This window comes from Physcomitrium patens, chromosome 9, assembly GCF_059467195.1.
Source record: "Physcomitrium patens ecotype Gransden chromosome 9, ASM5946719v1, whole genome shotgun sequence".
Taxonomy (NCBI): Eukaryota; Viridiplantae; Streptophyta; class Bryopsida; order Funariales; family Funariaceae; genus Physcomitrium; species Physcomitrium patens.
Window position 1 is genome coordinate 10522161 of NC_143418.1, and position 24296 is coordinate 10546456.

The 24296-nt window shown below is 42.3% G+C and overlaps 7 protein-coding genes and 1 long non-coding RNA gene across 16 annotated transcripts; 4 read left to right on the forward strand and 4 right to left on the reverse strand.

The window, feature by feature from the left end:
* The first annotated feature begins 1164 nt into the window (after positions 1–1164).
* Positions 1165–2642, forward strand: LOC112286767 (uncharacterized). Its single transcript, XM_024529017.3, has 2 exons — positions 1165–1287; positions 1695–2642. The coding sequence occupies exons 1-2, from the start codon at positions 1213–1215 to the stop codon at positions 2430–2432; spliced, it is 813 nt and encodes a 270-aa protein (XP_024384785.1). The 5' UTR covers positions 1165–1212; the 3' UTR covers positions 2433–2642.
* A 419-nt stretch (positions 2643–3061) lies between these two features.
* On the reverse strand, positions 3062–5200 carry LOC112286768 (uncharacterized). 2 transcript variants are annotated; one of them, XM_024529018.3, is made up of 4 exons: positions 5026–5200; positions 4428–4653; positions 4196–4329; positions 3062–3615 (listed from the first exon to the last, which is right to left on the reverse strand). In XM_024529018.3, exons 1-4 carry the CDS (start codon positions 5056–5058, stop codon positions 3304–3306), a joined length of 705 nt encoding a protein of 234 aa, XP_024384786.1. In that variant the 5' UTR covers positions 5059–5200; the 3' UTR covers positions 3062–3303. The 2 variants fall into 2 exon arrangements, with proteins under 2 accessions (XP_024384786.1, XP_024384787.1); XM_024529019.3 differs by lacking the exon at positions 5026–5200 and adding an exon at positions 4883–5021.
* Positions 5201–6004: 804 nt separating this feature from the next.
* On the reverse strand, positions 6005–7584 carry LOC112286764 (uncharacterized). 3 transcript variants are annotated; one of them, XM_024529010.3, is made up of 3 exons: positions 7436–7584; positions 6954–7286; positions 6005–6788 (listed from the first exon to the last, which is right to left on the reverse strand). In XM_024529010.3, exons 2-3 carry the CDS (start codon positions 7255–7257, stop codon positions 6019–6021), a joined length of 1074 nt encoding a protein of 357 aa, XP_024384778.1. In that variant the 5' UTR covers positions 7258–7286; positions 7436–7584; the 3' UTR covers positions 6005–6018. The 3 variants fall into 3 exon arrangements, with proteins under 3 accessions (XP_024384778.1, XP_024384779.1, XP_024384780.1); XM_024529011.3 differs by having other exon boundaries at positions 6954–7277; positions 7436–7582; XM_024529012.3 differs by having other exon boundaries at positions 6954–7277; positions 7425–7551.
* Positions 7585–7734: 150 nt separating this feature from the next.
* On the forward strand, positions 7735–9865 carry LOC112286769 (60S ribosomal protein L12-3-like). Its single transcript, NM_001378598.1, has 3 exons — positions 7735–7857; positions 9196–9347; positions 9481–9865. The coding sequence occupies exons 1-3, from the start codon at positions 7803–7805 to the stop codon at positions 9769–9771; spliced, it is 498 nt and encodes a 165-aa protein (NP_001365527.1). The 5' UTR covers positions 7735–7802; the 3' UTR covers positions 9772–9865.
* A 1241-nt stretch (positions 9866–11106) lies between these two features.
* On the forward strand, positions 11107–13282 carry LOC112286763 (phosphoserine aminotransferase 1, chloroplastic). Its single transcript, XM_024529009.3, has 2 exons — positions 11107–11851; positions 12266–13282. Exons 1-2 carry the CDS (start codon positions 11320–11322, stop codon positions 13054–13056), a joined length of 1323 nt encoding a protein of 440 aa, XP_024384777.1. The 5' UTR covers positions 11107–11319; the 3' UTR covers positions 13057–13282.
* A 1138-nt stretch (positions 13283–14420) lies between these two features.
* On the reverse strand, positions 14421–17451 carry LOC112286766 (uncharacterized). Of its 3 annotated transcripts, XM_090253145.1 has the most exons (6): positions 17397–17451; positions 16734–16949; positions 16294–16616; positions 15222–15882; positions 14951–15030; positions 14421–14717 (listed from the first exon to the last, which is right to left on the reverse strand). In XM_090253145.1, exons 3-6 carry the CDS (start codon positions 16515–16517, stop codon positions 14624–14626), a joined length of 1059 nt encoding a protein of 352 aa, XP_090109271.1. In that variant the 5' UTR covers positions 16518–16616; positions 16734–16949; positions 17397–17451; the 3' UTR covers positions 14421–14623. The 3 variants fall into 3 exon arrangements, with proteins under 3 accessions (XP_090109271.1, XP_024384781.1, XP_024384782.1); XM_024529013.3 differs by lacking the exon at positions 16734–16949; XM_024529014.3 differs by having other exon boundaries at positions 16734–17451.
* Positions 17452–17817: 366 nt separating this feature from the next.
* On the forward strand, positions 17818–18303 carry LOC112286771 (uncharacterized). Its single transcript, XR_002971112.3, has 2 exons — positions 17818–17895; positions 18157–18303. It is a non-coding gene; the product is annotated as an uncharacterized LOC112286771 (long non-coding RNA).
* Positions 18304–20069: 1766 nt separating this feature from the next.
* On the reverse strand, positions 20070–24024 carry LOC112286770 (putative galacturonosyltransferase-like 10). Of its 4 annotated transcripts, none has more exons than XM_024529024.3 (7): positions 23730–24024; positions 23150–23499; positions 22297–22433; positions 21982–22086; positions 21652–21817; positions 21011–21300; positions 20070–20803 (listed from the first exon to the last, which is right to left on the reverse strand). In XM_024529024.3, the coding sequence occupies exons 2-7, from the start codon at positions 23471–23473 to the stop codon at positions 20443–20445; spliced, it is 1383 nt and encodes a 460-aa protein (XP_024384792.1). In that variant the 5' UTR covers positions 23474–23499; positions 23730–24024; the 3' UTR covers positions 20070–20442. The 4 variants fall into 4 exon arrangements, with proteins under 4 accessions (XP_024384792.1, XP_024384791.1, XP_024384790.1 ...); XM_024529023.3 differs by having other exon boundaries at positions 22297–22457; positions 23730–23930; XM_024529022.2 differs by lacking the exon at positions 23730–24024 and having other exon boundaries at positions 23150–23711.
* Positions 24025–24296: the final 272 nt, after the last annotated feature.

The following is a 24296-nucleotide window of genomic DNA, read 5'->3' on the forward strand; positions in this document are numbered from 1 at the left end:
TCATCAAAAGTGAAGATGTTAAGAAAAAGAAGAGACACTGCTGAATGTAAAGAAATAGAAAAATAAGCTCAATTTATGTTGATGCAACGGACTATAGTATGAAAGTGGAAAAATCAATTTGATAGCCTAACTGTAGATGGGCTAAGCCTTAGTGCAATTGGTGAGTAGCAAGTAATGAACAACGATAGATGTATTGGCAAGAAATTTGGGCCAAAGCAAAAAAAAAAAAAAAAAAAAAAAAACACATTATTGTGACAAAGTGTGCACAGCACATGCTTTGGGCCTAATTCAAATTAAAAATAGATGTCATTTTATAGCTTATTATGGTCAAAGATATATTAGATATTATTAATTTTGTGAAGAATAATTTTGTAATTATCATAATATAGGAATATTCTTGATATTTCCACAAACTATAAGAGCATTTATGAAAATTTTCCTCTTTTTAATGGTATTAAAAATGCTTATAATTTATTGATTTATCAAATCAAACTGATTAACAATTAAATATACTACCATAGTTTTATTATATATATATATATATATATATATATACACACATATAAACAACTATGATTATAATTAATCTTTCAAAACCAAAGAAATTGTTTACTATATAGTATAGATGGTATATATTGGCATTCACAAAATAGGTTGATTATAATTCAAAGTTGATTTTAATGAAGTTGACTATAACAAGGATTGTCTGTATATCAAAGCATCAAAATGTAAATAAATTACTTATATATCTCCCCATCATCACAACAACATCTTCAATTTAAAAACATACTTATAATTCTACTAAAATCAATATGAAGACAATGGAGATCAAAATTCCAATAATGAAACCTATTAAAGGAAATGATAATAAAACAGTTTACTTCAAGCATCAAGAAAACCATTATTAACAGCAACTAAAACTATAAAAAGGAAAAATGTAAAAGAAAAAGCAAGAGATTACATGACTAAACCTTCTCCCAACGGGAATCTCAGGGCCAAACCAAGAAAGCAACTCCGAAAAACAAATCTGCCTAATTCTCGAATGTTCCATCACCTGAAAATCATCCATCCATATCACACGTATATATATCATTCATCCATGGAATGAAACTTGTGCGGCAGCCGAATCATCGCACTGTAGTACCGACACTACACCTGTGCCGGACCTCGTTAAGATATTTCCCGGACTCTATCTTGGCTAGTGAGGTCGAGATGACTTGGGATCTAGTTGGTTTACTGCCGTCCCAGGACTCGAACTCCATTAGGGTTGCCGAGATTCTATTTACAGTAAGTCGTCCAAGTCGGTGAGGACTCACTGTGGTGGAAATGGTCTTGCCTGTGTGTCGGTTGCCATAATTTGTGCTGGCCTAAGCTGTTTGTTCCACATCATGAAGCAACATGGAATTAGTTAATGTTGCGGAGTGGAGCGTAGTTTTATGTCCTGAGATCGGGATGGGGGTTCTGGAAGTGTGGCATCAAAGGGATGTTTTGCTGTTACTTTCGCGTTGGTTTTTGTAACTGTTTTGTTGGATGCGTGTTAGAATGCTTTGGCATGGCGATGGCACGTAAGTAGGAGTGACGGAAAGCTTTTGAGTTGTAGTTGGTGGTTTAGTGTGTCTTGATTGGAAGGTTGGGGCAAAATGTTGCGAACGTTGAAGAGTGAGACCTCGGCTATGCCCGCTTGTGTGTGTCAGAATGGTGGCAAGAAGTCGGCCAGTCCGAAGGTGGGAGTGGCTCCGGCAAGCCGGAGCTTAGAGGAGGGGCTGGAGTGCCCGGTGTGCTGGGAGAGCTTCGATGATACAGATAATACGCCTTATGTTCTATGGTGTGGACATTCCTTGTGCAAGAACTGCGTGCTCAACCTAGAATGGGCTACGGTGAAACTCTCTGGCCTTCCGCTCCAGCTGCCCCTCTTCATTTGCTGTCCTTGGTGCCAGTTCTTGACAGTCAGATTTAAATGGAAGGGCCAACTCAGGTATCCTTGCAAGAATTTTTTCCTTCTCTGGGTGGTGGAGAGTCTTCAAGGGGAGCATGGCCGGTCTTCAGTATGTGCCGAGGACACAGAACCATCCCCATTGTGTGGGCTTGGTCCCGTGTCCCTGAGCTCTCCTCACGCAGGCCGTGCAGGATCCGGCGTAGTCTCGCCAGGTGCCATTGTCAGGCAGGATCCTGTTATTGTGGCTACCAATCGGTGGGGACTGCATGGGTGGCGAAGATCTGGTACTCGTTTGGTGGCGTCCTTTTCGCAGTTTATGGTCAGAGTTCCCCTTGTCCTGCTGTTCCTGTTCATCTTAGTGTACGTACTACCTTTCAGCACTCTGGTGCTTGCTATCTACTGCATAATCACCGTGTTGTTTGCCGTGCCATCCTTCCTGGTGGTTTATTTTTCATATCCAAGTTTAGATTGGTTAGTGAGAGCCATAGCATCCTGAGAGCGGAAATTTTGGTTCCTCATAGAATGTACTGAACAGCGTTCTCTCACAATTATTTTATTGACATGTGCGCGGGTTGTTTCAATGAATTAGCTGAGCTACTCGTGAAGATCTTGTCAAGCCCCACCTCCTAGCCATATTTACAAGGTTCAAGGGTGGCAATTCAAATGTATTCAACATTAAGACTATTATTTTGTTTTTTACTTTTTATTGCCTGTCTGTGGATTTCATTCACATGCAATTTCCGTTCACTGTGCGCTTACTTGTCTGAATAGATTGCTTTGAATGTAGTTTCTTCTTATTCTCCTTCTATTTAGAATTGCAATCTGTGCTGGAATGATTTCTTTGTTTGTGGGCACTTCCGGTTCCTGCTTGTGATTTCTTCCATTTGGACGAGGCAACTTAGAAAAGAATTTGGGTAGTAGACGTTTGGATTTTTGACTCGCCAACGTCACACTTCGAAACTATCGTGTTCTTACTACTACAGCCGAGTTAGCGCTCATATTATTGAGTATGCTGTCAGTGCGAAGTTATAAAAATGTAGCCGTAAGAGAGCGTATTTATGGTTACTCTGTATCGAGGGCTGGAATACTTCATGTGTAGGAGAGAAGGAGGCGAATCAAAGCATATGATCTTGCCAAAGGTCCTGTACATTCTTTTTGAGAAGTGGCCACCGGGATATTACATGAACGGACTGTTGTGAGGTGTATTTTTCTGAATATGTGGTAAAGCTGACGAAGGTACTGCCACTGGGCCAGATTTTTCACAAAAAAATTACTGAAATGTTGCTGATTTTAATAACTGATTCATTGAACTGCTTCCTATTTTGCGGAAATGCATGAAGCGAACTCCCTTACTTCCACGTCCGGTGCTACGTGAACTCCATTGAAGTCACAAAAGAAGGCTGGCTGGAACGGTTCATGACGGGCTTGAAGGCTTGGGGCGGTGGTAATTCACACACAGCTTCCTTGGACTCAAGAATGGATTCGGGAGTGCGGATCCACCCTCCTGATGTCCATTTTGTATCAGCAAATTTGCCGTAAATTGTAGTCTTGTTTGCAGCGAACATGAACTTGCCCTCACCCTCTGGCTTGTTCTTCCTGAAACTCCCTTCGTAAACGTCACCATTTCGGAAGACCCATTGCCCAGCTATGAATTTCCCATCAAGCCACGTACCAATGAACTGCACAAGAATCCGACAGTGGGTTTTTTAGTTGAATTCACATGCATGTGTTCATTCACACGAATCAACAAACACTGTTAACGAGTGAGGTGCTCAGTGAAGGTTTTTTTTCGCAGAATTATAATGGTGGATAGATTACAGACAAATGTGTTGTGAAGCGAGAGTGTATTGAAACTATGTCAGGACTCTCCAAGTCGTGTAAAATTGCAAGTTAAAATATCAAAACCCATGAGACGGCAAGCTTCTAAGTAGGAGACAATCCTTCTCTCAAAATGAGTAAATTTATACTCGTATTCTTTACGGGAGAACAGTAATCTCGCTCCAGTTTCTCAAAGCACATGCATGTCAACTCTAACATCTGCAGCGACTAGAGTGATAAAAAAGTAATTTGAAAGTCCAGGGTTTGACGTTCTAGGGTTGAAATATTTCGCTAGTTTGATATGCCATCAGAATTTGTTGAACACAAACCGAAGAATTCTATACCAAATCTTTCATCAACCTGTGCAGAAATCAGCAATAGATGCTCTACTGTTAAGAAGCTGTTCTAACAGACAATTAAATCATCAGGAGGAGGGCATACTTGACTCATGCTCATTGCAAAGAAGTAAGTCCCAGTACCATGCCGGATGTTATTCTTCCACTCTCCTTTGTATATATCCTGGTTCGGGTAGATGTATTTCCCTTCTCCGTGTTTCAAATCCCTGAACCAGGCACCTGCACGTACAAAACCCTTTAGTTTCTTATAACAGCGGCAAGGATCAATTCGGAAGCTAACGTCACATTTGCATAGGGCAGAATGTTTTGAAGCATGCCTTCGTAGACGCTTTGATCAGGATACTTCATGACACCATAACCCGTCTTCTGATTTTGAGAGTAACTTCCCTCGTATTCCGCTCCATTAGCATATATATACTTGCCTATGCCATTCCGTTTCATATCATCATAAGATCCTTCAAAACTGTCTCCATTAGAATATGTGGCTTTTCCAGGGCCATATGGCATCCATCCATCTACCAATTCTCCTGACCATGAAAACTCCTGGAAGAAGAATATACCACCTCCCGAAGAACCAACAGAAATTAGAGGAACGACGTGGGAGTTGCATGCAATTACCTGAACTATGTACAATGTGTAAACAGAGAGGATCCGTAACACACCAATTTGGTTTCAACTGGCAAATTTCTTGACTAGATTGTGTTACTTGCGATGATGCAAAGCTCATGTTGCAGAATCCATGAACTAAAACCCGATTCTTAAAAAAACATACCTTGGTGATTGTCTTCCACCTGAGGTTTGGTCGTTACATTCTTACCAATGTCCATAAAAATTGAACGACAGCAGAGCGTACACAGAATGGGACGAAGAATAAACTTTTTTAACAAGGAAATAAATTGGAGGTTCAAGTGGTACCCCTCCTTCCTCCTCCGTTTCCTCTTCTGACATAGTCGTCAGACCCCTGTTTCAGGCTTCTTGCGCAACCTTCAATTGAACGAATGCCGTAAAATATGGCTTATCCCAATCCCAGAAGTTGTTCCCAACCTTGTGTGAGTTAAACAACAAGATCCTCAAGTGTTCTGAAAGCATACATGTTTTGGTCTAAAGGAAATAGAAATTGCTCAAGCTTAATGTGAGCGAGGATGAGACACAAATCTGCAGAATTGAAAGAGCTTATGAGAGGTGGGTGGCATCCATCTGAGTTGGTTTGTGGCGAGTACAAACCTTCGTACATGATAGTGATAGTTGAACATCAAATGCCAGACCTAATCAATACCCTGGCTGCTCAACGTATAACCTAGCCTAGATATGACTTCTACACTTCAACCAAGAAGGGGTGCTCCTCAACTGTTGATTGAGGAAGAATGCCCTTAAGTGTTACTCTTGGAAACCGCCAACGACCTGAATTCCAAGACCTTGCTGTGACCTGGTTGGAGGTGATACTAACAGGACCAGAAAATATCTCCCGAATAGCTTTAAAATCCAGAACTTTCAGCCGGAATACGGTTAGAGGTGCAATTGTCCGACTACGCTGCAATTGTTGGCACAAATTAGGTCAACCAATCTGGCTGGTTTCCAAGACCGAGTGGCCGACGGATTCTGACTCAGCTTGGGAGCTTCAATGGCATGTATTCCAACCTTGAAGTTTCCTGAAACGAATGACTATCTCGACACCTCTAGATTCTGCAATATAATCTCATAGTTCAGGGTATGAAGTTGCTTTGGGTCACCTTTCTGTTTACATGGGAGTCTGAAGTGATGTGGCCAAGGACTTTAACGAAAGAAATCATGTAATTTACGTACCCAAATTCAGTACAGAACAATCAGCACATAACTTGGTGACCAATTTTATGAATCTTCACAGTAGAAAACTTTACAGCAACAAAACACAAAATTGCTCAACCTGGATCAGACCCTTGTATTTAAGGCAACCACAGACGGTTCCCATACATGGAGTGCTTTATCATAAAACGAACATGTTGCAGCTAAACTCCTAAGAGATTCCTTGCCAGTATTCTCCGACGGCTTCTCAGGTCCTGACTTAGACCACGCCCCTTGATACCAATCCGCGCCATAAGCTAAGGACTCATGCTCCTTGTACTCTTCAACTACATCCATCGCATCCGCATCTACTCGAACCAGTACAAATCCATAATGCATACATGCAGCTAAAATAAGTCCTTGGTCTAATGGGTGCCATTTCAACCTCCAGACACCACCTCCTAATCCCATTCCCAATTTCATAACTGGGCGGACACTCATTCTCATATCCCACAACCGCAAGTTTTCATCATAACTACCAGTTATCAAAGAGTGTTCAATTTGTGGATTCGTCTGAACACTACAAACACCCATACTATGCGTCTTCTTGTTTCGAAATACAGCACTGTCAAGGCCTTGTCGAATGTCCCAACCACAAAACTGACAATCATCTGCACCAGTGTAAATCAGCTTCGGGTGCCAGGAATCAAATGAGGTGATCCATGTCTCCAATTCGTGCGCCTGACCAGAGCTGGATACTTGAGGCTCGGACTGTCCCACATCTACTATCGTAAGGGTTCCATTCGAGTGACTGACGGCAATCTGAGGCTCCGACTCCATGGGACTCCAATCGAGAGAGAGACACATTGAAGAGTCAATGTCAAGATTTGCCGTTTCTTGAAGCGTAGGCTTATCATCTGCAGACCAAAGCTGATTAATGCCGTTACAAGTGTTGGGACATTCTATCAGCACCAGCGTATTTCTTATCATTGAATCCATATCTTGAACACGATCCCTGTGAGATCAAGCATCTATCCAGAATTAAGGGTACGAACAACAATAGGCAAATCATGAGTTCTTACCATCCAGTAGAGTGTAAAGGCGTAAAGTTCCATCCGCACTTGCCTGACCTAAACAGGGCACAAGGCCCGGGCCTGGTTTCCTCCATTTTATGTCAAAAATGCCTGAAGTTTCGATTGTCTGCAGCTCTTGTAGATTGTAGCCATCATCACCAAGAGTAAACAGGTAGAGACCACCGACACGAGTCGGAGTTGGCCCTTCTATGAGGATATACGAAGCAGCTGCCAACAGATTGTAATATGCTGGCGTGGGGCAAAACTCAACCGCATCGGCATTTCCCTCTAGAACTCTCTTAAGTGCTCCCATTGTTCATAATATTCTGAAACCTGGAAAACCTAATTCAGGCACGAAGGAATGTTGGAGACTGAACAATAAGGAACATCATTACATCGTGAAACAGACTGGTCTAATGACTCAAGTAACATTCAACGATCACGGAAAGAATCGATAATCCTCATGAACTGCATCAGAACCTTATGAATACCTCCGATTCGGCCGCGAAAATTCGTGAAGAGACTATTAGAAAATCAACATCGTCTTCTCGGCACAGAACGTTTAGCTGATTGTGTGTTCTGCTTGATTTCTGGAACTCGATTTCTTGCATCTCGAACTATGGTGCCATTTTAATTTTTGAGTCGCCGAAACAGCAATCGATCAACATGGAAGCGGGTATTGGGCGAGGGCGAGGGGTCAATCGACGGATATCGCGGGATCTCATCCAGGGTATTGTGATGTTTAGGGTTTGGAAAAAACCCTAAATGAGGGCCCAGAGATGGTCTGTTCCTCTTTCGCAGTGTGTTTGCTGCTTCTCACACTGCCGTCTGCTCTACGTTGCTCACTACCTCGCCACCATGCCGCCCAAATTGGACCCCTCGCAGATTGTCGAGGTCTATGTTCGTGTTACGGGTAAGTCAATGCTATTCCGCTGCAAACGTCGTATTCCGAAGGTTCTAGCCTCTCAAGCAGACCGTTATTGGATTTGAGTGAATGAGTGGTGGTGTCGGGTTCTTTTCACTATGTGTTTTTCAATCTCATTGCCCAAGATTTTTCTCTATTTGTTTGTTATCTGAAGATTTTCGTTTGTTTGTTATTGTTTGTTGTCTTCGATGATTTCGTATTCAACTTCGAAGTCTTCTTATTACTTTTTAGGTTTGGCTCTCTTGTGTTAGCTTCATGGTCATTGATGCGGGTTTAGGTGTTGAAGCATTATATAAGATTGACCCATGTCTATTATCATGGATCGGAAGTAGAGAGTCAGTTTGTGTTCAGAAATTATGAGGATGATTGAAGGGCCTCGCAAATTCGATGCGCCAATTTCTTCTGCGTTCAGTGTGTCTGAAGTATTTTGCGATGAGGCGTTGTCTTTTCTGTGGAAGTCACTCAGTGATGTCATGGATGTCGCGGGTCTGCGCATATGCTTGTCATTGTCTTACTAAGCGATGGTGAGGGCTTATTTAAAGGGCCCTTCAAAATGCTTACGTGGCAACATAATTTTTTTCACATTAATGCACTCGTAAACTCGCTCAGTATGTCAAGCGTAAGCGAGTTGCTTGCATGACTATATGGTTGATTGTGCAATTTGAATAAAGTCTGTTAAGTCACACTGATGAAAGTTAAATTTGATGTCGTGTGGGGACTTTCATTTCTCAGGTTCTTTGATAAGTTCAATGAATATTTACTCGTCACATTTCGAGTAACATTCTTGTCCTCTGCCTGTTGTGGATTCGTTCTACTTCAGAGTCTTTTAGTATTGTAACTTTTTTTTACTTGCACGTGGACGCTAAGATGAAAATACCACGTACGTGACGGTAGCCTTTTGGCTCTGAGAGATCATGTATTTCAGTTTGTATTCCCTGAGCATCCCATCGGTTTTGTGAGCGACTCCCACGCCCGTCTGTGGACGCAAGGACGATGATATAATGCGCGTGACAGAAGCCCTGGGCTCTGGCTGAGCGTTTATTACAGTTTGTATTCCCTGAGCATCCACATGTTACATTCGTTGCTTTAAATCTTGTTTACATTGTAACTGATTGTTTGATGTCTTGGTCTGCTCGTCTCTCGTGCTTTGTTCCGCTTCAGTTTGTTCGTATCGGGAATTTCTTGGCTCGGTACTAATTGATCCTCTCCAGACTCATTTTGATACTGGTACACGATTTCTTTTGTTAAAGATGTTGAATGTGCTACCTCATTTTATTTACCTTGGCATTATTTTAATTTATACCCTTGTGAAATGACACAATTCAGGTGGAGAGGTTGGTGCTGCGTCATCGCTTGCGCCCAAGATCGGTCCTTTGGGTTTGTCACCCAAGAAGGTCGGTGAGGATATTGCCAAGGAGACCGCTAGAGACTGGAAGGGTCTGCGAGTGACAGTCAAGCTCACTGTGCAGAATCGTCAGGTACAGTATTTGTATGAAGTACTTCATAAGCACCTAGCTTTTTATTATAGTGGAGCTTTTGTCTAAGTATAACCTTGTTGACCTGGCCGTATTGATCATGTGCACTTACATCATCATCTGAAACTTCATGCAGGCCAAGGTTGCAGTCGTTCCCAGTGCTGCTGCCCTTGTGATCAAGGCTCTGAAGGAGCCTGAGCGGGACAGGAAGAAGGTCAAGAACATCAAGCACAATGGCAACATTTCTCTTGACGACGTGATCGAAATCGCCAAGATCATGGCCCCAAGATCCATGGCCAAAGAATTGGCTGGAACTGTTAAGGAAATCTTGGGTACTTGCGTTTCTGTAGGTTGCACAGTAGACCAGAAGGATCCTAAGGACTTGCAGACAGAAATCGACGACGGCGAGGTTGAGATTTCTGCTTAAATTTAGTTGCGGATGGACTGTAACCCAATTGATATGAAAGTTCCGTGTTGTCTTGAATACAAGCATCTATATTGAAGTCGTTCTAAAGAAGTAATATCTCGCTCTCTTATGCATACACATGTTATAACTGGACCCTGTATGAGGATATCCTTTTTGTGAGGAATTTACTGCGACGAGGTAAATTTTTACTCTATCGCATTGGTATTGGTTGAAGTGCTTCTAGGTGTTAATTGAAAGCTGTTAAGGCTAAACTAGTGATAAAATGTACTTTAGGATCTGTCAGCAGTGATTTGTGCCTGTCATCCTCCCAGCCTGATTATCAGTGGGTAACTTGTACCCTCCGACGACGGAGTTTAAGACGTGTTGATTCTTCGTCATGCCCGGTCGTTAAAGTAGCTTATTTAACGCAAGTTCCCCTTAGTAATACTTCTACTATACATGCCCGCTTATAAACTACAATTACTGTTATTTATCCTCCGTCAACCTCCCAATTTTCAGATTGTACCATGCAATGTATTGGAGCAATTTGACCCCCCAGCTTACTGTGCATGATACGACATGAGAGAAATGCGCTCCGACCCTCTCTCAAAGCGCATAGTTGCAAGTCATATTTAGGGTCAGATTCACTCAAAACGGAATACACGGGGCACTTGCAGATTGGAATGACGTGCGGACACTTTCATCCACTTCTGGGCACTCAATCGATTCTCCGTAGCTCTTGTCCCAGCTGGTTCAGCACTCAAATTTCAAGATCCGCAACTACGGTTAGTGGTTGTCGTGATCTTTGCGTGTGACGGACTGATGGTTACTGCGGTGTTGCCTTGTAGTCTCCCCCTGCATATAGCAGCATTTGCAAGTATCTTTTCGTTACGAAGGCCAACGGCGATCGATCAATCAAAAGACAAGCACAAACGTCGCACTCAAAAGCATCTTTCATGGAGTTGCTCTTCAATTATGAAACGGCCAACTGAAAGGTCAGAGTGAGCGACAAAGGGATGTGCATGAATAGTCCTCCGATATGAGAGAATTGTTTGGGGTCATCCAATCCCCAATAGTCAAGTTGAATAAGGGTTTGTAGGCTTGCCACAGTGGCACATCCCACACAATTTCTATTTCCAGCATACTTTGAAGCTTCAGTGGAGAGTAAGTCGACATTTTCCGCTGGGTATCAACGGTCGATGCTTAATTCCTGATAATAACAAATATGTTTTCTGGGAACATGGTGCGGATGATATGTGCGAATAGGGAAATATCTGTTAGTTGCTAACTGCTTTTACGTTGACGGCACCGTCGTCTTTCTCCTCTAAACCCAACGCCTGCCGCAATTGCCAAACCGACTGCAGGCTTCGCTGCGACCCCTGCGATTGTTCCAAGAGATCTTTAAGGCTACGCTTACGAGACCGGCAAGTTGTGATCATTCTCTAGTTGCTGTGCTCTCTGGCGCTTCTTGTGATCCTGTTATCTCGTGTTCAGATCGAGAGTTGCCTTAGTTCCGCGGTGTTGAAGTAGAGAGCAAGGGTTTTGGTGGTCGGGGATCTAGGCTTCAACATGGAGGCAGTGATGGCCGGGCAACAGGGAATGGTCGCAAGGAATCCGTCCGTGGTGCGAGCTGTGGGAGATCTGAGCTCCAGCTTCAAGGGCGCGGCATCTTTCAATGCCAAAGCCTTTCCAAGTGGAGTGAAGGTAGCACAAGCGTTTCCCCGGCTAGTTACCAAATGCACTGCTGCTCCGTCCATTGCTGAGCAGAAGGGAGCGGATAGTTCTCTGGCGAATATTGAAGCCGATGGTCGTGTGTTCAACTTTGCTGCTGGCCCGGCGACGTTGCCAGCGAAGGTTGTGAAGCAGGCTCAAGATGAGCTTTTCAACTGGCGTGGCAGCGGGATGAGTGTCATGGAGATGTCTCACCGTGGTAAGGAGTTCACTGCCATCATCCAGAAAGCCGAGAAGGACTTTCGCGAACTTCTGAAGGTGCCAGATAATTATGCGGTTTTATTCTTGCAAGGGGGCGCTTCCACCCAGTTCTCAGCCATCCCCCTGAACCTCTGTGGCCCAGATGACGTTGCTGACTATATTGTGACAGGTACCGTTTTCCTTGTGTGCATGTGTATGAGATCTCTTTTTCCATTCACCTCTTCTTCTGTTTTCACAAAACTTTCTGCAGTTTCCCCTTTCCCCTGCCCCATATCTTGATTAGCGTATTCTAGAGTTCTTCTGTATCATTTCTCAGTGAACACGCATTCCTCCTGATTTCACGCTAATGAAATGGAAGTATCGTAGATGTGCATTGACCTTTTGCATCAATGTTCTTGCTATTTCCGAATCCCTGATGCTTGTGGAAATTTACGTCTGTCTGCAACTTAGAATTACTTGAGAATGAACCCTGAAGTTGTGGATTTACTTACTCTTGTAATGGAAGTCATATTTCACGACCCCTTCATTTTCAAGATTTGCACACATTCAGCGTCTGTCGTGATTAACTATCTGTATGTTGCAGGTTCATGGAGTGACAAGGCCTACAAGGAGGCCAAAAAGTACTGCAAGTCCAACCTTGTCTGGTCTGGGAAATCAGAGAAGTACACGAGGTTGCCATCAGCCTCGGAGTACAAGCTTACTCCAGGAGCTAAGTACGTGCATATCTGTGCGAACGAGACTATTCAGGGAGTGGAATTTAAGGACTACCCCAAAGTAGATGGTGATACCGTGTTGGTCGCGGATGTATCGTCCAACTTCTGCTCTAAGCCTATCGATGTGTCGAAGTTTGGAGTGATCTATGGTGGAGTGCAGAAAAATATTGGCCCCGCTGGTGTGGCAATTGCGATCGTTCGCAAAGATCTGCTCGGAAAAGCTCAGGCCCAAACCCCAGTCATGCTGGACTTCAAGACGCACGCAGACAACGACTCACTCTATAACACCCCCCCTTGCTTTACTATCTACGTCTGTGGACTAGTATTCGAAGACCTTTTGGCGCAAGGTGGACTTGAAGCAGTGGAGAAAAGTAACATTGAGAAAGCTCAGATCCTGTACGATGCTATTGATTCGAGCAATGGATTTTACAAGTGCCCAGTTGAGAAGTCTGTCCGGTCATGTATGAACGTGCCGTTCACAATGGGGACTCCCGAATTAGAAGCTGCTTTTCTCAAGGAGGCAGCTGCGCAGGGAATGGTGCAACTTAAGGGTCATCGTTCTGTGGGAGGTGTGCGAGCCTCGATCTACAATGCCATGCCTAGGGCGGGGGTAGAAAAGCTTGTTGCACTCATGAAGTCTTTCCAAGAGATGAACTCATAATTACTTAGCTGAGTGTCCCTAAATGAAGAACTTATAGGGTCTCCGGACAGCTTAAACTGCAGTTTTAAGGTTTCTGTTGAGGAGTGGGAAGTTCCAGCGAGGCTGGAAGTTTTGTCCATCTTTTGACGGCCGTCTAGAAATTTTCCCTCTTCTGTTGTCCGGCTTTTGTTGTTGTAGGTTCAATTTGAGATTTGTAAAGATCATCAGCCAAGTTTTGTGCAGTCAAGCCTTGCATCAATGTCCAGGCTTGGAGGAGTAAGGAATTTTCTCAGGTGATTTTGTGCTTTATGTACAAGCTCGATTGCTGTATCAAGCGTGCTTACTGTCTTGGCAGAAAATCAAAATTAGGGGTCCAGTCTTTTTCACGCCGTCTTAGAGGTGATGTTTGCAACTCGTCCTGCGAGTCGCAGCAATGTGAGTCGGTGAAGTGGTTGACTATGAGAAAAATTCCAGTTGGATATAACCGGAAAAACTAAAAATATGAACTTAGCTGATATCTTCGCATACTGCAGATAATGGTGGAATTAACCTTAAATACTTTTCACGATTGCTACTGTAGCCGCTAATGTACTTGGTTTTTAGTGTATGGTGGCGTGGAAGAAATTCAACTGATGGTCACAAATTATTTATAAGGCGAACATATCTGTGATATTTGAACTACTAAACTGCGAAACATCTACACTTGCATTTACCCATGCTTTATAATGTTAGCACAAGCTGAAACTTCTTTTTATTTTGTGCATGTAACAACTACATTTTGATAGACGAAGATGGGCAAACTGACAATGTTGGTTTAGGCATTCCCCCAATAATTGTATCACTAATACTCAGAAAAGCAACAATGGTTGATACCTTTCGCGCATCGTGCAAACAACCTTCAATGTGACAGGCAGTGTGCCACAGTGAGTTCACTTAAAGCCGCATGGAACAGTGAGGTTTGAAATTTTAGAAAGTGTATCTCAAATAACAAGGTCAAGTGTGCCAGTGCAGAAGACATGAGCAACAAGCTGCACAATGGTCTGCAGCTGACTGTTGGTTACACTGTACATTACCTTCTGAAAAAAAAGAAAAAAACATACTAGTTGCAGATCAGACTAAATGGTAATACAGTTGGTTGTTTCAGACAAGTTACCGTCCAAAACGAAAAATAATGGATCCTTATGTCGATGGAAGTTCAACATTAGTTCACTCAGCGGCATTCTGTCAAACTGATGAAAATTTCACAGCAACTATAGATTCAGCCGAATGACGCTGACAGCTTCTTGATTCTTCAAGATAAATCATTTAAGTACTGACGAAGTATTTATAACCCAAGGAAAAACATGTAGATATTGCTCTTAGTACAAACACGAAATGAAAGAGAATTGAAGAACCTGAGAGGCATCAGAGCCTCTGTATACTGAGAGAAGTCGCTGTGAAATGTTACAAAATTTTTAATTCCTCTGAAGCAAAACAGATATACAGCTAAGCTGTGCTTCAATGACGATAATAAATTGCTCCATTAACCAACTGCAATGAAATAGCTGATGAAGGGTTTCTGCAAAGCTTTAAGAAGACCACAAACGAATCATAGCCCATAACCAAATACGGCTCGAATTTTGTGGAAGATCAGATCTTTCCAGCCCCTCTCCGTATTTTCCACAACTGTTGCATTGCCGTATCTGTGAGTCCAAGAGACACGATTCAGCCCTAAGAAATGGTCACTGATATCCTTTCAGCATCTCTTTCTGAATTAGATAGTTTTAAAAGAATACGCTAGAAAGGGCAGTTGTAAAATATTCTATCTGCATTTAATGGAAAAAAACCTGACCGCCGCGGAAGAAGCGAAATTATAAAGAAATATCTAAATACACAAACCATATTTTCAGTAAAAGAAATATTTTTAATTGTGTACCTGTCCTCGTCTGGAACGTTCGTCTGAGTCAGTTTCACCACAGTCAAGCCAACTTCCGGCTCCTCAAAAGACAGGATCACCTGAACATGTGAATACAGATCAAAATTACTTCCCACACAAGTTACCAATACTTCATAAAGCTACCATCAGCAGACTCAACCATCATATGACTCATTTAGATATTACATTTTCGAGATGAAATTTGCTAGTGGCAAATTATTGTACGTGCTGCCGGGAGCATCACATAATACCTAAGGAGCGAACGACTTACGTTCGAATAGTGACCATCAGCCCAACTGTTAAATCTCCACTTCTGAACAATAAGCTTATTCTCTTCCAATTTCACGTTGACTCCTGTCACGGCTCCATCAAAAATGGTAAACATTCCTCCCACTTCCTTGCTGATTTGTGCATTACTTGACGTGAATGCCTTCCAGCTTCTATCGTTCATCAAAATTTCGTAAAGGTTGTGTGGTCGGCACTGGAATTTCTCTGTCAACCTAATGGTTTTGAAGCCCTCCTTAACCTTGGGCTGCGGAGCACGGACAGCAGTTGTGGGCACCTCTTTGGTTGCAGGAACCGCTGTTGACTTGGGCTTCTCACTCTTCTCAGATGCTTTAGCTGGCGCTTTAGCTTCCAACTCGTCCTTCGCAGGTCCTCCGGCAGCGAACTCCTTCACAAACTGAGCTAGCTTCTTCAGAACAACAGGCTTCCCTTTGGCGAGAAAGGCTTCACGGAGTCGCTGTCCTACAGGCGATTCGTCCTTCACTTGCACTTTTATCTCAGGATCTTCGTCTGCATTCTCATCTGCAACATACGGAAACTCGAAGATGCCCGAGACTTTCGCCAAAGAGTTTCCGTTACCATCTTTGGCTTCCCCCTTCCAAGCAGCTCGTATAGCAATTTCATAACCAGGAATGATCTTTCCTTTTCTGCAAAATTGACGTACTATTAGCAATGGATAGAACCTCGATAGGATAATACCATTGATTAATGCTTTAGATAACACCCTACAACGAACCCGGATAGAATAATTACTGCACGGGTGAGAAGGGTACAACAATTGCAACAAAATCGATACCTTCGAGCTTGGTTGAGCTCATCACAACGAAGTAATTGTGGATATAAAAATAATTTTCAACGGAGGACTATACTTCAACTTGAACTTGGAGAGAAATAGGAGGAAGATAGAATAACACTTCTCATTCTCAAGGAGGAAACATTGTAACGTCAAAATAATTACAGACGATCTACTCAAGGAGAGTGGCCACTAGCTCATAAGACTGTCTGGTCTTAAGCAGTGTGCCTAAAAAAACAAAAAATTAAAACTCAATGGTTCCGACCTGATGTTTACGTAGGCATCCCCGGTGACACTTTCAACGTCTGTAGTTTGAACCCATAAACCGCCCTCTCCTTCAAGAATGGTAATATTCTCTAGCAGCTCACCAAGTCTTTTCTTAGACCAGGGTAAACAATCTTTTTCATTCCAGTGCCAATTGTGCACATTTGTACCATCTGGTCGATCTTCAACAATCCATCTTTTGTCCCCTTCTCCAAACTTGGCCATGCTGGAACTAAAATTTGCGCAGACGAATGTGAGAGAACTTGACAACAATTAAGCTACTTTGAAGTAAACGGCACCAATTGCTGTAAGCAGCTGTAGACCCTGCAAACATGAACCAATTAGTATATGGCGTCTGTTATACTATTTTTTACATCTTAAAAACTCCCAAAGCGCAGGCTCCACGCACATTGAGTATAATATAAAAAGAAGAGAAATTACCATGATTCGCACTCAAGGAATCCATAATTCCCAACTTGGTACAAACTCAAATCTGCACACTTTACTACGACGACTACGAAACGCCATCATAATGAAAGTAAGGATTTTCAAATAATACTTAGTTTAATGTTAACATGAAGGAAGAGCTAAAAACTCCCCTAATACATAAAAACCTTATCCACTGATTACTTCATCTTCCACAGTCAAGCTTTGAGTCTACAAACCAAAGACAAAGCGTTACAAAACCGGAAATCACAGGATTAGGTCAAACCCATAATCCGTCACACTCATACAAATGAAACGACTCAAAGAGACACTCCCGTCACTGTTCAAACCACTTCTATATACACGAAAGTAAAGCCCTTAGCCTCACCAGCCCCGAGAAGCCTCACATTATTCACCTAAAATTGTACTAAATCGCAGCAAAGCCACTTCAACTCCGAAACGAAGGCCAATTTAACATCAACCTCAAGCCGATCTCATGAAAAATATTTCAACAGAACACAACAATCACAAAAAAGTCACAAGATCAATGCCTGGACAACCGTGACATCCACAACTACTCCAACAAACACTGCTCGAACAACACCAACAAAGAACGGGTTCCGGAACGAAATGAAAGCACAACGAGGCGCGAGTGAAGTAAGAGAGCCCAAGACCAACCTCAACAACTCCTCAAAAACCCAGTCACAGGGCAGAATCAATTGCTGGCGCAACAAGAGATGAAGATAAATGGATTCGCAACCACTGGATGCGAAAGAGGGGCAGCGAAAGTGGCACTCGGATAGAGCAGGCTCCAGATCATTCTAGAACGCTGTTGGCTGCCCTTCAACCCCCACCCCCCCCCCCCCCCCGCCGGCGCTTCCGGTGACCCCCATTCCCCCGCTCCCTTTCAACCTGTCGGAGCCCTCGGTCAGCACCTCCACAATATACCCTTCACAAAAGCCAAACTACACATGTCGATATGCGGTTGGTCTAATGTGGAACATTACTCCTACGTGGACAATGGAGGTTTGCTTTCGGACGTGGTGTAAATGGGATGAGCGGCCTATTTTTTATTTTTATTTTTTTAACAATGTTTTTCCAGGTTGTTACTTGAGCTTCAAATCGACTGGCTATGGCGGGACGCTGCTGTTGAATGCAAACCCTTCTCTCTATACATGTACTATTTTCCTTTTCGGACTATGAAGGAGTAGCCAGCGCAGGGTCTTTGGCTTTTGCGGACTTAGGGTTTTGTAGTTGAGGAGGCGTTTGCTCTGTAACTGGCGTGTGGGGGTTTTGGTGCAAGTGGAGGTGGTCGTTGTGGCTGTCGTAATTCCATTGTGGCGTCAACATGTCGTGAAATTCCTTGGATTTGTAAACTCCGAAATAGAGTTAAATCGTTACTTATGGTTCATTTTGGTCGGCATGCTTGTGATTGTAGTGTTGTGCTTTTAGGTACTGGAGTGGTATGCAATAAATGTCCAGTGACTTCTGCACGTTCAAGGGGTGAAGGATTCGGTGCAGCTTCTCATCATGTTACAGAGCTGAACTGATGACAAGAAAATTTAAACATTGGTATTTTTTTTTTCTCTTACTCGCACGTGGTTGCAAAGACGGCATATGATGGAAGATACCGTAGAAATCATCTCTGTTGAATCTGATGGAAACTGAGGCCAGATTTTGTGTAGAAGCATATTTTATAAGTTAGGAGTTCGTTCAATGAAAATTATCATGATTGGAGTAATATTGTGGCGGATGAAGCTACATTGTTCTCCATTTTGAGTGGGAGCAATTTTATGAACTTAGGCACGTCTCGAGATTCGCACCTAATCGATCTCTTAAATGGCTGTGTGATCTACAACTTCATTTTTTTAGGTCTCTTGGTAGACTTAGTCGAGCTAACATAATGCAAACTCTGCGGCACTAATCAATCGATACTCTTTTTCTATGGAAGTGTTTTATTGCCTTTGTCACGATGCAATCCAATAGTTTCGAAGATACGCTATTATATTCTAAAATTACTAGCCAGTCATTACGTTCATATAGCGACATCTACGGATTCCGATCAGACATTGCCGACAGTAGTTTTGATTCAGCTACGGCACATTTGCAACGGGATGACTCTGCAGCGATGATTCGTTCAAAATGCGGCGAATTGATGTCAGCTGAAGGACTGCTGGGAATCTCTCTTAGCTGCAGCATCCATCAAACTTTCGAACAGTGTAATTCAAAGGGTGCGTAAGTAATTCAAGAAAAACCTTCGTGTGTATATTAGCATCAGTAATTTCAAAAATATAAATGGCTAGAATAGCAAATGTGAAACCAATTTGCAACATTTTCATTGAAACATGTCAAATAAGAACAGTAAATTGAATGTTATAATTGATACAAATTAAAATTAACACAAATTATGTCATTAATGTCATTACATACTATTGTAATGCCATTACACATTACTTGATACATTATAATATTAAAAGACTTAACCTTGAACTCCCTCCAAAAGATGTCATGTGAAGTACTATGCAATCGATCAAATTTGTATTACTTCTGCAAATTATGATCGTTTCTGCACCAACCATGACTTTTCAACACTCATCGACCTTCTTAGCAGCCTTCACTAAGGCCATGGTTAAGATGGGCAACATCAGAGTCCTTGAGGGTAACCGAGGCGAAATCCGCAAAAATTGTAGATTCGTCAACAAATAGGTTGATTAAAAAGTCATTTTTTTACTTCTGTTAGAATATATTATGATGATCAATCATTGAAAAACTAGTGTTATTAAATTTAAAGAAAATGGAACTAGATTTTTGTTCAGTTGACAGAAATAAATCCCTAAGAGTAGAAACACACTGGTGATTCATTGCAGCCAAGAGTAATTTGCAACCTCTAACTTCACTCTTCATGTTGTTATAAAAGTTAGAAAGATTGCTTGTACTCAACAGATATAAACGATGAAATTGAACGATTTGAATGATATTGAGATACTGAGAGATGTGCTGAATAGAGCAGAGCCAATGCTGGCATGAAGTTTGGGCATCAGATGCACCTAAAAAAAGAAGAGTGGTCATACTTTATCATAAATTTGCTATTATCACAAAAATGAGAGGTAGATTTGCTATTATTAGGAATATAGGGATATAGTTCACGCCTGAGGATTGTTGGATCCATTTTAGTATTTCTATTATTTTCATTCCTTATAAGTAGGTAATTGGTGGTTTTCAATTTTATTCACCAGTGACTTCACCACCGTTCGCGGATCTGCTTAGCAAATCATCTACTCGTCAACTTCAACATTTTGAGAAGAAAAGATCCGAAACGATCACTTCCGTGCAGATAGACACACAGACAGATTGCAACCAATATTCCTTACATTTTATGTATCTTGTTGCAGCTCACCTAATACAGCAGCTGCAGTAAGCATAATCAAAGCTATTGCGTGTACATTTCTACCCTAGTTCGATAATCTTCACGATCTTTCTTCCTGTTCAATAAAAAAGCTCTTCACCAACCCCTCTTTCATAAAGATGATATTTCTCTGACAAAAGGTGTTGTGAACAATGCCTACGGTATTGGCTAAAGCAGACAATTTCACTATGGATGAATTCAGGGTTGCCTAAATTACTTTCTAGATGCAAAGGTTTTTTCTAAAAAAATAATCAGTGCAGAATTAATCAACATTCCTAGGCAAGTCTAGTGGTACAAGTGCCATGAAGAGGTACCAGATCACAGTGCATCATCATGTCGCAGAATGCCATCAGCAACAGGGCTGAGATACTCCCACCAGAGCTTAGCACACTCAATCCCTTTAGATCCACAACGTGAAACGACGTTGGAGGATGGACCAACTGGCCGGGTCTGTTTCCACGGCTTAAACTTGCCATTGAAATGCAGGATCTTTGCAGTATCCGCATCCAGCGAGATGAAAGGCTTCCGTTCTGGCTTGTGACCATACTTACTTTCTAAAAATTCTCGCTCACGCTCACTAAACTCGTTGCGTCCAAGCCCACGGACATTCCATGGCGTGTCTAGTTTCATGTATTTCCCATAGAGTGCCAGTAAGAAAGGAGGTTGCGAAAGCCCGTACCTGTGACAACAAAAACAACTAAGAGATACATGAGTACAGGGCCTGAGATGTATTCTTTCAAAGCACTCTTTCTAGGATGAAATTCGAAGGATCCGTTACGAAAGTTATTAAACCAAGGAAAAAAAATCCATGCGACCGAGTCCTTTCAGATTTTTATACATTCTGACTTCAATTAAAAAAAATGCAGGGTTTCAGATGAAACCATACTTATAGAGTACTGATTCGGCGCTTTGAAACTCGTCCATCCACCACAGAATAGCTTCTGTAACCTGCTGTTTAATCCACTGGTTGGTATCAATCACAAGCACGCCTCTGTTGAACACACAAGCGTCGGGTTTGATCGGCTCGGTTGGAACCCAGGTAGGCTTCTCAGGTCGAGCCTGGATCTTTGCCAGCTCGTTAAAATCAAAGTAAGTCTCAAACGTTTGAGAACAGTCTTCTACTGCAGCAGCTGCCCTATTTCCGAGATCAATCTGGATTAGCTCCTCAATATTACCCTGGAGAGTAAACATCGTGATTCAGAGGAGTGTTAAATGAAACTTTCATTACATAGTGATATGACAATGAGTTAAGCAGTGGGCCCGATAATATCATTCAGGATCCCAAGTATTTTACAATCTTTACTTCTCTTTCCAATTACGATTCGTAGTGTAACCGTACAAGAAATGTATCTGTAGCAATCTAGACTATGATGCATTAGCTATTAACTCATCTGCTAATTCCCACGTTTATGTATATACATATGTATATATGTATGCATGTGTGTGTGTGTGTGTGTGTACATACTTTGGCTAATAGCATTGAAAGACAGTCAAATGCATCAAGAAGTTGGAAAATTTCGCGGATACCTTCACCACTATGTCAGCATCGAGGTAGATAAATCTACCAACATCTTTGAAATGAAGGGGCAGTAAGAAAGGGGCGAAGTTGTACACGCTCTGTAGCTCCGGTCTAGCCTTGCTATTCTTCCGAAACGTAATATGTTTCTCCATGTCTTTAAAGTCGATATTTTCACTATAAAAACAGGCATATAGCACTTTCAATGATACATCTATAAGAAAAGTACAAGTAACCAATTACCTACTTTCAAACACAGAACTGGCGTTTAAATTCCAAAGAAGAAACAATTGCTACCAAAAATGGAGCCTCCTCGACGATAAGAGCTTCAAATTCAATACCTCACTATGTCAATCTTAGTATCTTGGAAGAAAGCGGCCAAATGCTTTGCTCTTGAGTGATGGCTTGCGGGCAGAACTAGATGAAAGTGAAGGCGTTCTGGATGTCTGTTTTCAACAAACGACATTCTGGTCAGTTTTCCACATCACTTTAAAAATAAAACACACACACACACACACACACATACGCACAAAATGATTGTCAAAGGGATCATGTCCATACATACTTTAAAAAATTGCTGCTTTTCCATGTTATCACAGCCACAAGCAACAAAAGTTTATTTATCACATGCATAAGCAAAATATGTGAGAACTCACACAGCATTGGAGATGGTGGAATTCACTAGCACAGCAAGTGGCCGAAAGTCAGCCCCGTCGGTACTCACAAAGATGTGTACTACCTGCTCACTTGCTTTCTTTAGGAAAGCTAAAGTATATTCGTCATGTTTCTCATCCTGCAAATATTGTGAACCTAAAGCCTGTTAAGGAGAACAGGAGCAAGATGATTTACAAAAAATAAGATTTTCTTCACTATTATTGACATGGAGAAAGAGAAGAAAAATATAAACAGAATCAAAATATTAAAAAAATTAAAAATTTGTGTAATACAGTGCACCATTGACTTCTCTTTGTTGAAGTGCACTCGTTAAAATTAAACTCTTTAAGTTTTAATACAAAACCGTTATTTTGCACTAGAATACTATCCTGGCAATAATAACTGATTCATGGTTATTTCTCATTTCCCGGTTCAAATGTTCATTGAAGAACCTCGAAATAAGCTTACAACTAAATACATAGCTACCAGCTAAAACCTATACGAAAATAGCAAGCCCATACACCTTCACAAATCCACCCGAAAGTCTTGGTTAATAATCTTACGAGAGCAAGAGGTAGTATAGGTTCGATATGGCAAGGGTACAGTTGACCACGAGATCAACATCTCAAGGTGAATACTGATAGTTTTCACCGAAAAGGCGATAAGAATTTAAGTTCTGTAAGGGTAAGCTTCGGGTGCGATAGCCACATAGCCAACAAATTATCAAGCATAGAGGACAAGTATCAAAAAAGCTAGGCACCACATCGGGGAGCTTCAATACTTGCAAAATAAGTACAGTCAAGTTCACTGCAAATGAAAGATTCATGATACAGCCCTCAGGTAATGGAACCTTACATTGGAAAGATTGGAAACAGTCCCCTGCGAGGCTAAGTCCTGTGCCTGCTGTCCTTGCTCTTCACTCAGGCTGCTGTAGAAGGGATCGGTGCTAGAGGCTTGGTCGGTCTCGGTCCTATCATGCGGGATCCATGTCTTTGTTCTGTCTTGAGGGTGCCGCCAATGCGTAGAAGGGTACATTTGCAGCGCCACGAACCCGCACAGCAAAAAGAGCGCGACATACGTCAGGCCGGGCCACGGCTGAGGCGCGGGCTCTAAGTCGGCCCGAATGGTGCGAGTTCGCGTGGCCTCCTCATCCGAATATGGCCTCTGCGGTCTCCTCATGGCCAACGAGGAGTGAGGCTGATAGTCTGCCATAGAAACAGAATGCCCTGGTCACGACCCCTAAACCCCAAAAGACAAAACACTCTCGATCCTCAATTCTAGCCCAAACCCAAAACTTCCCGAAAACTCCAATTCAAAACGACAACCCATGAAAACCTCACAATCGTATCACAACTCTCAGGAACGGCTCTCATCAACAGCTACCAATCGGATCGAGATGAGAGGGAGAAACAAAAAGGAGTGATGATTCTCACACCTTGCGGGAGGACGTAGGAGCGATGGGTGGTACGATAGATGGGTGGAATCAGACGATGAAGATGCTATGACAAGGGGAACCCTTGGAGGAGCTGGAATCCAGTTCCGGAGGAGTGGCGATGCTCCGGGAAAGCAATCCAACAGTTCGGGAGGAAAGATCTGCTTCGGGGCCATCTCGCCCCGTTTCTCGCGGTGCCGGTGGCGCTTCGTCTTGTCCTCCGATTTATTTCAATCCTGTTCCTTCTCTTCGGGGTCGCTGAACAGTAGAATGTGACAGAGCCAACATTCTCAGGGATGGAGGTTGCTAGTGTATGTGTGAATATATATATATATGTATATATATATGTATAAAAACTGTGATTGTATGCCTGTGTTTCATGATTTTTTTGGTGAGCACACTTGTGAGGCAAGAATCACATTAATTGTATCACAAAATGTGGATCATTGATATCCTGTATCGTTTTAAGCAGTCTAAGTCAACTTGGAGGAGAAATGATTCTTCTGCTATTGGTTTGTTGTGTTATCACTCATACTGATTGGAATTTGTGAGTTGAAATTGTGAGTTGGT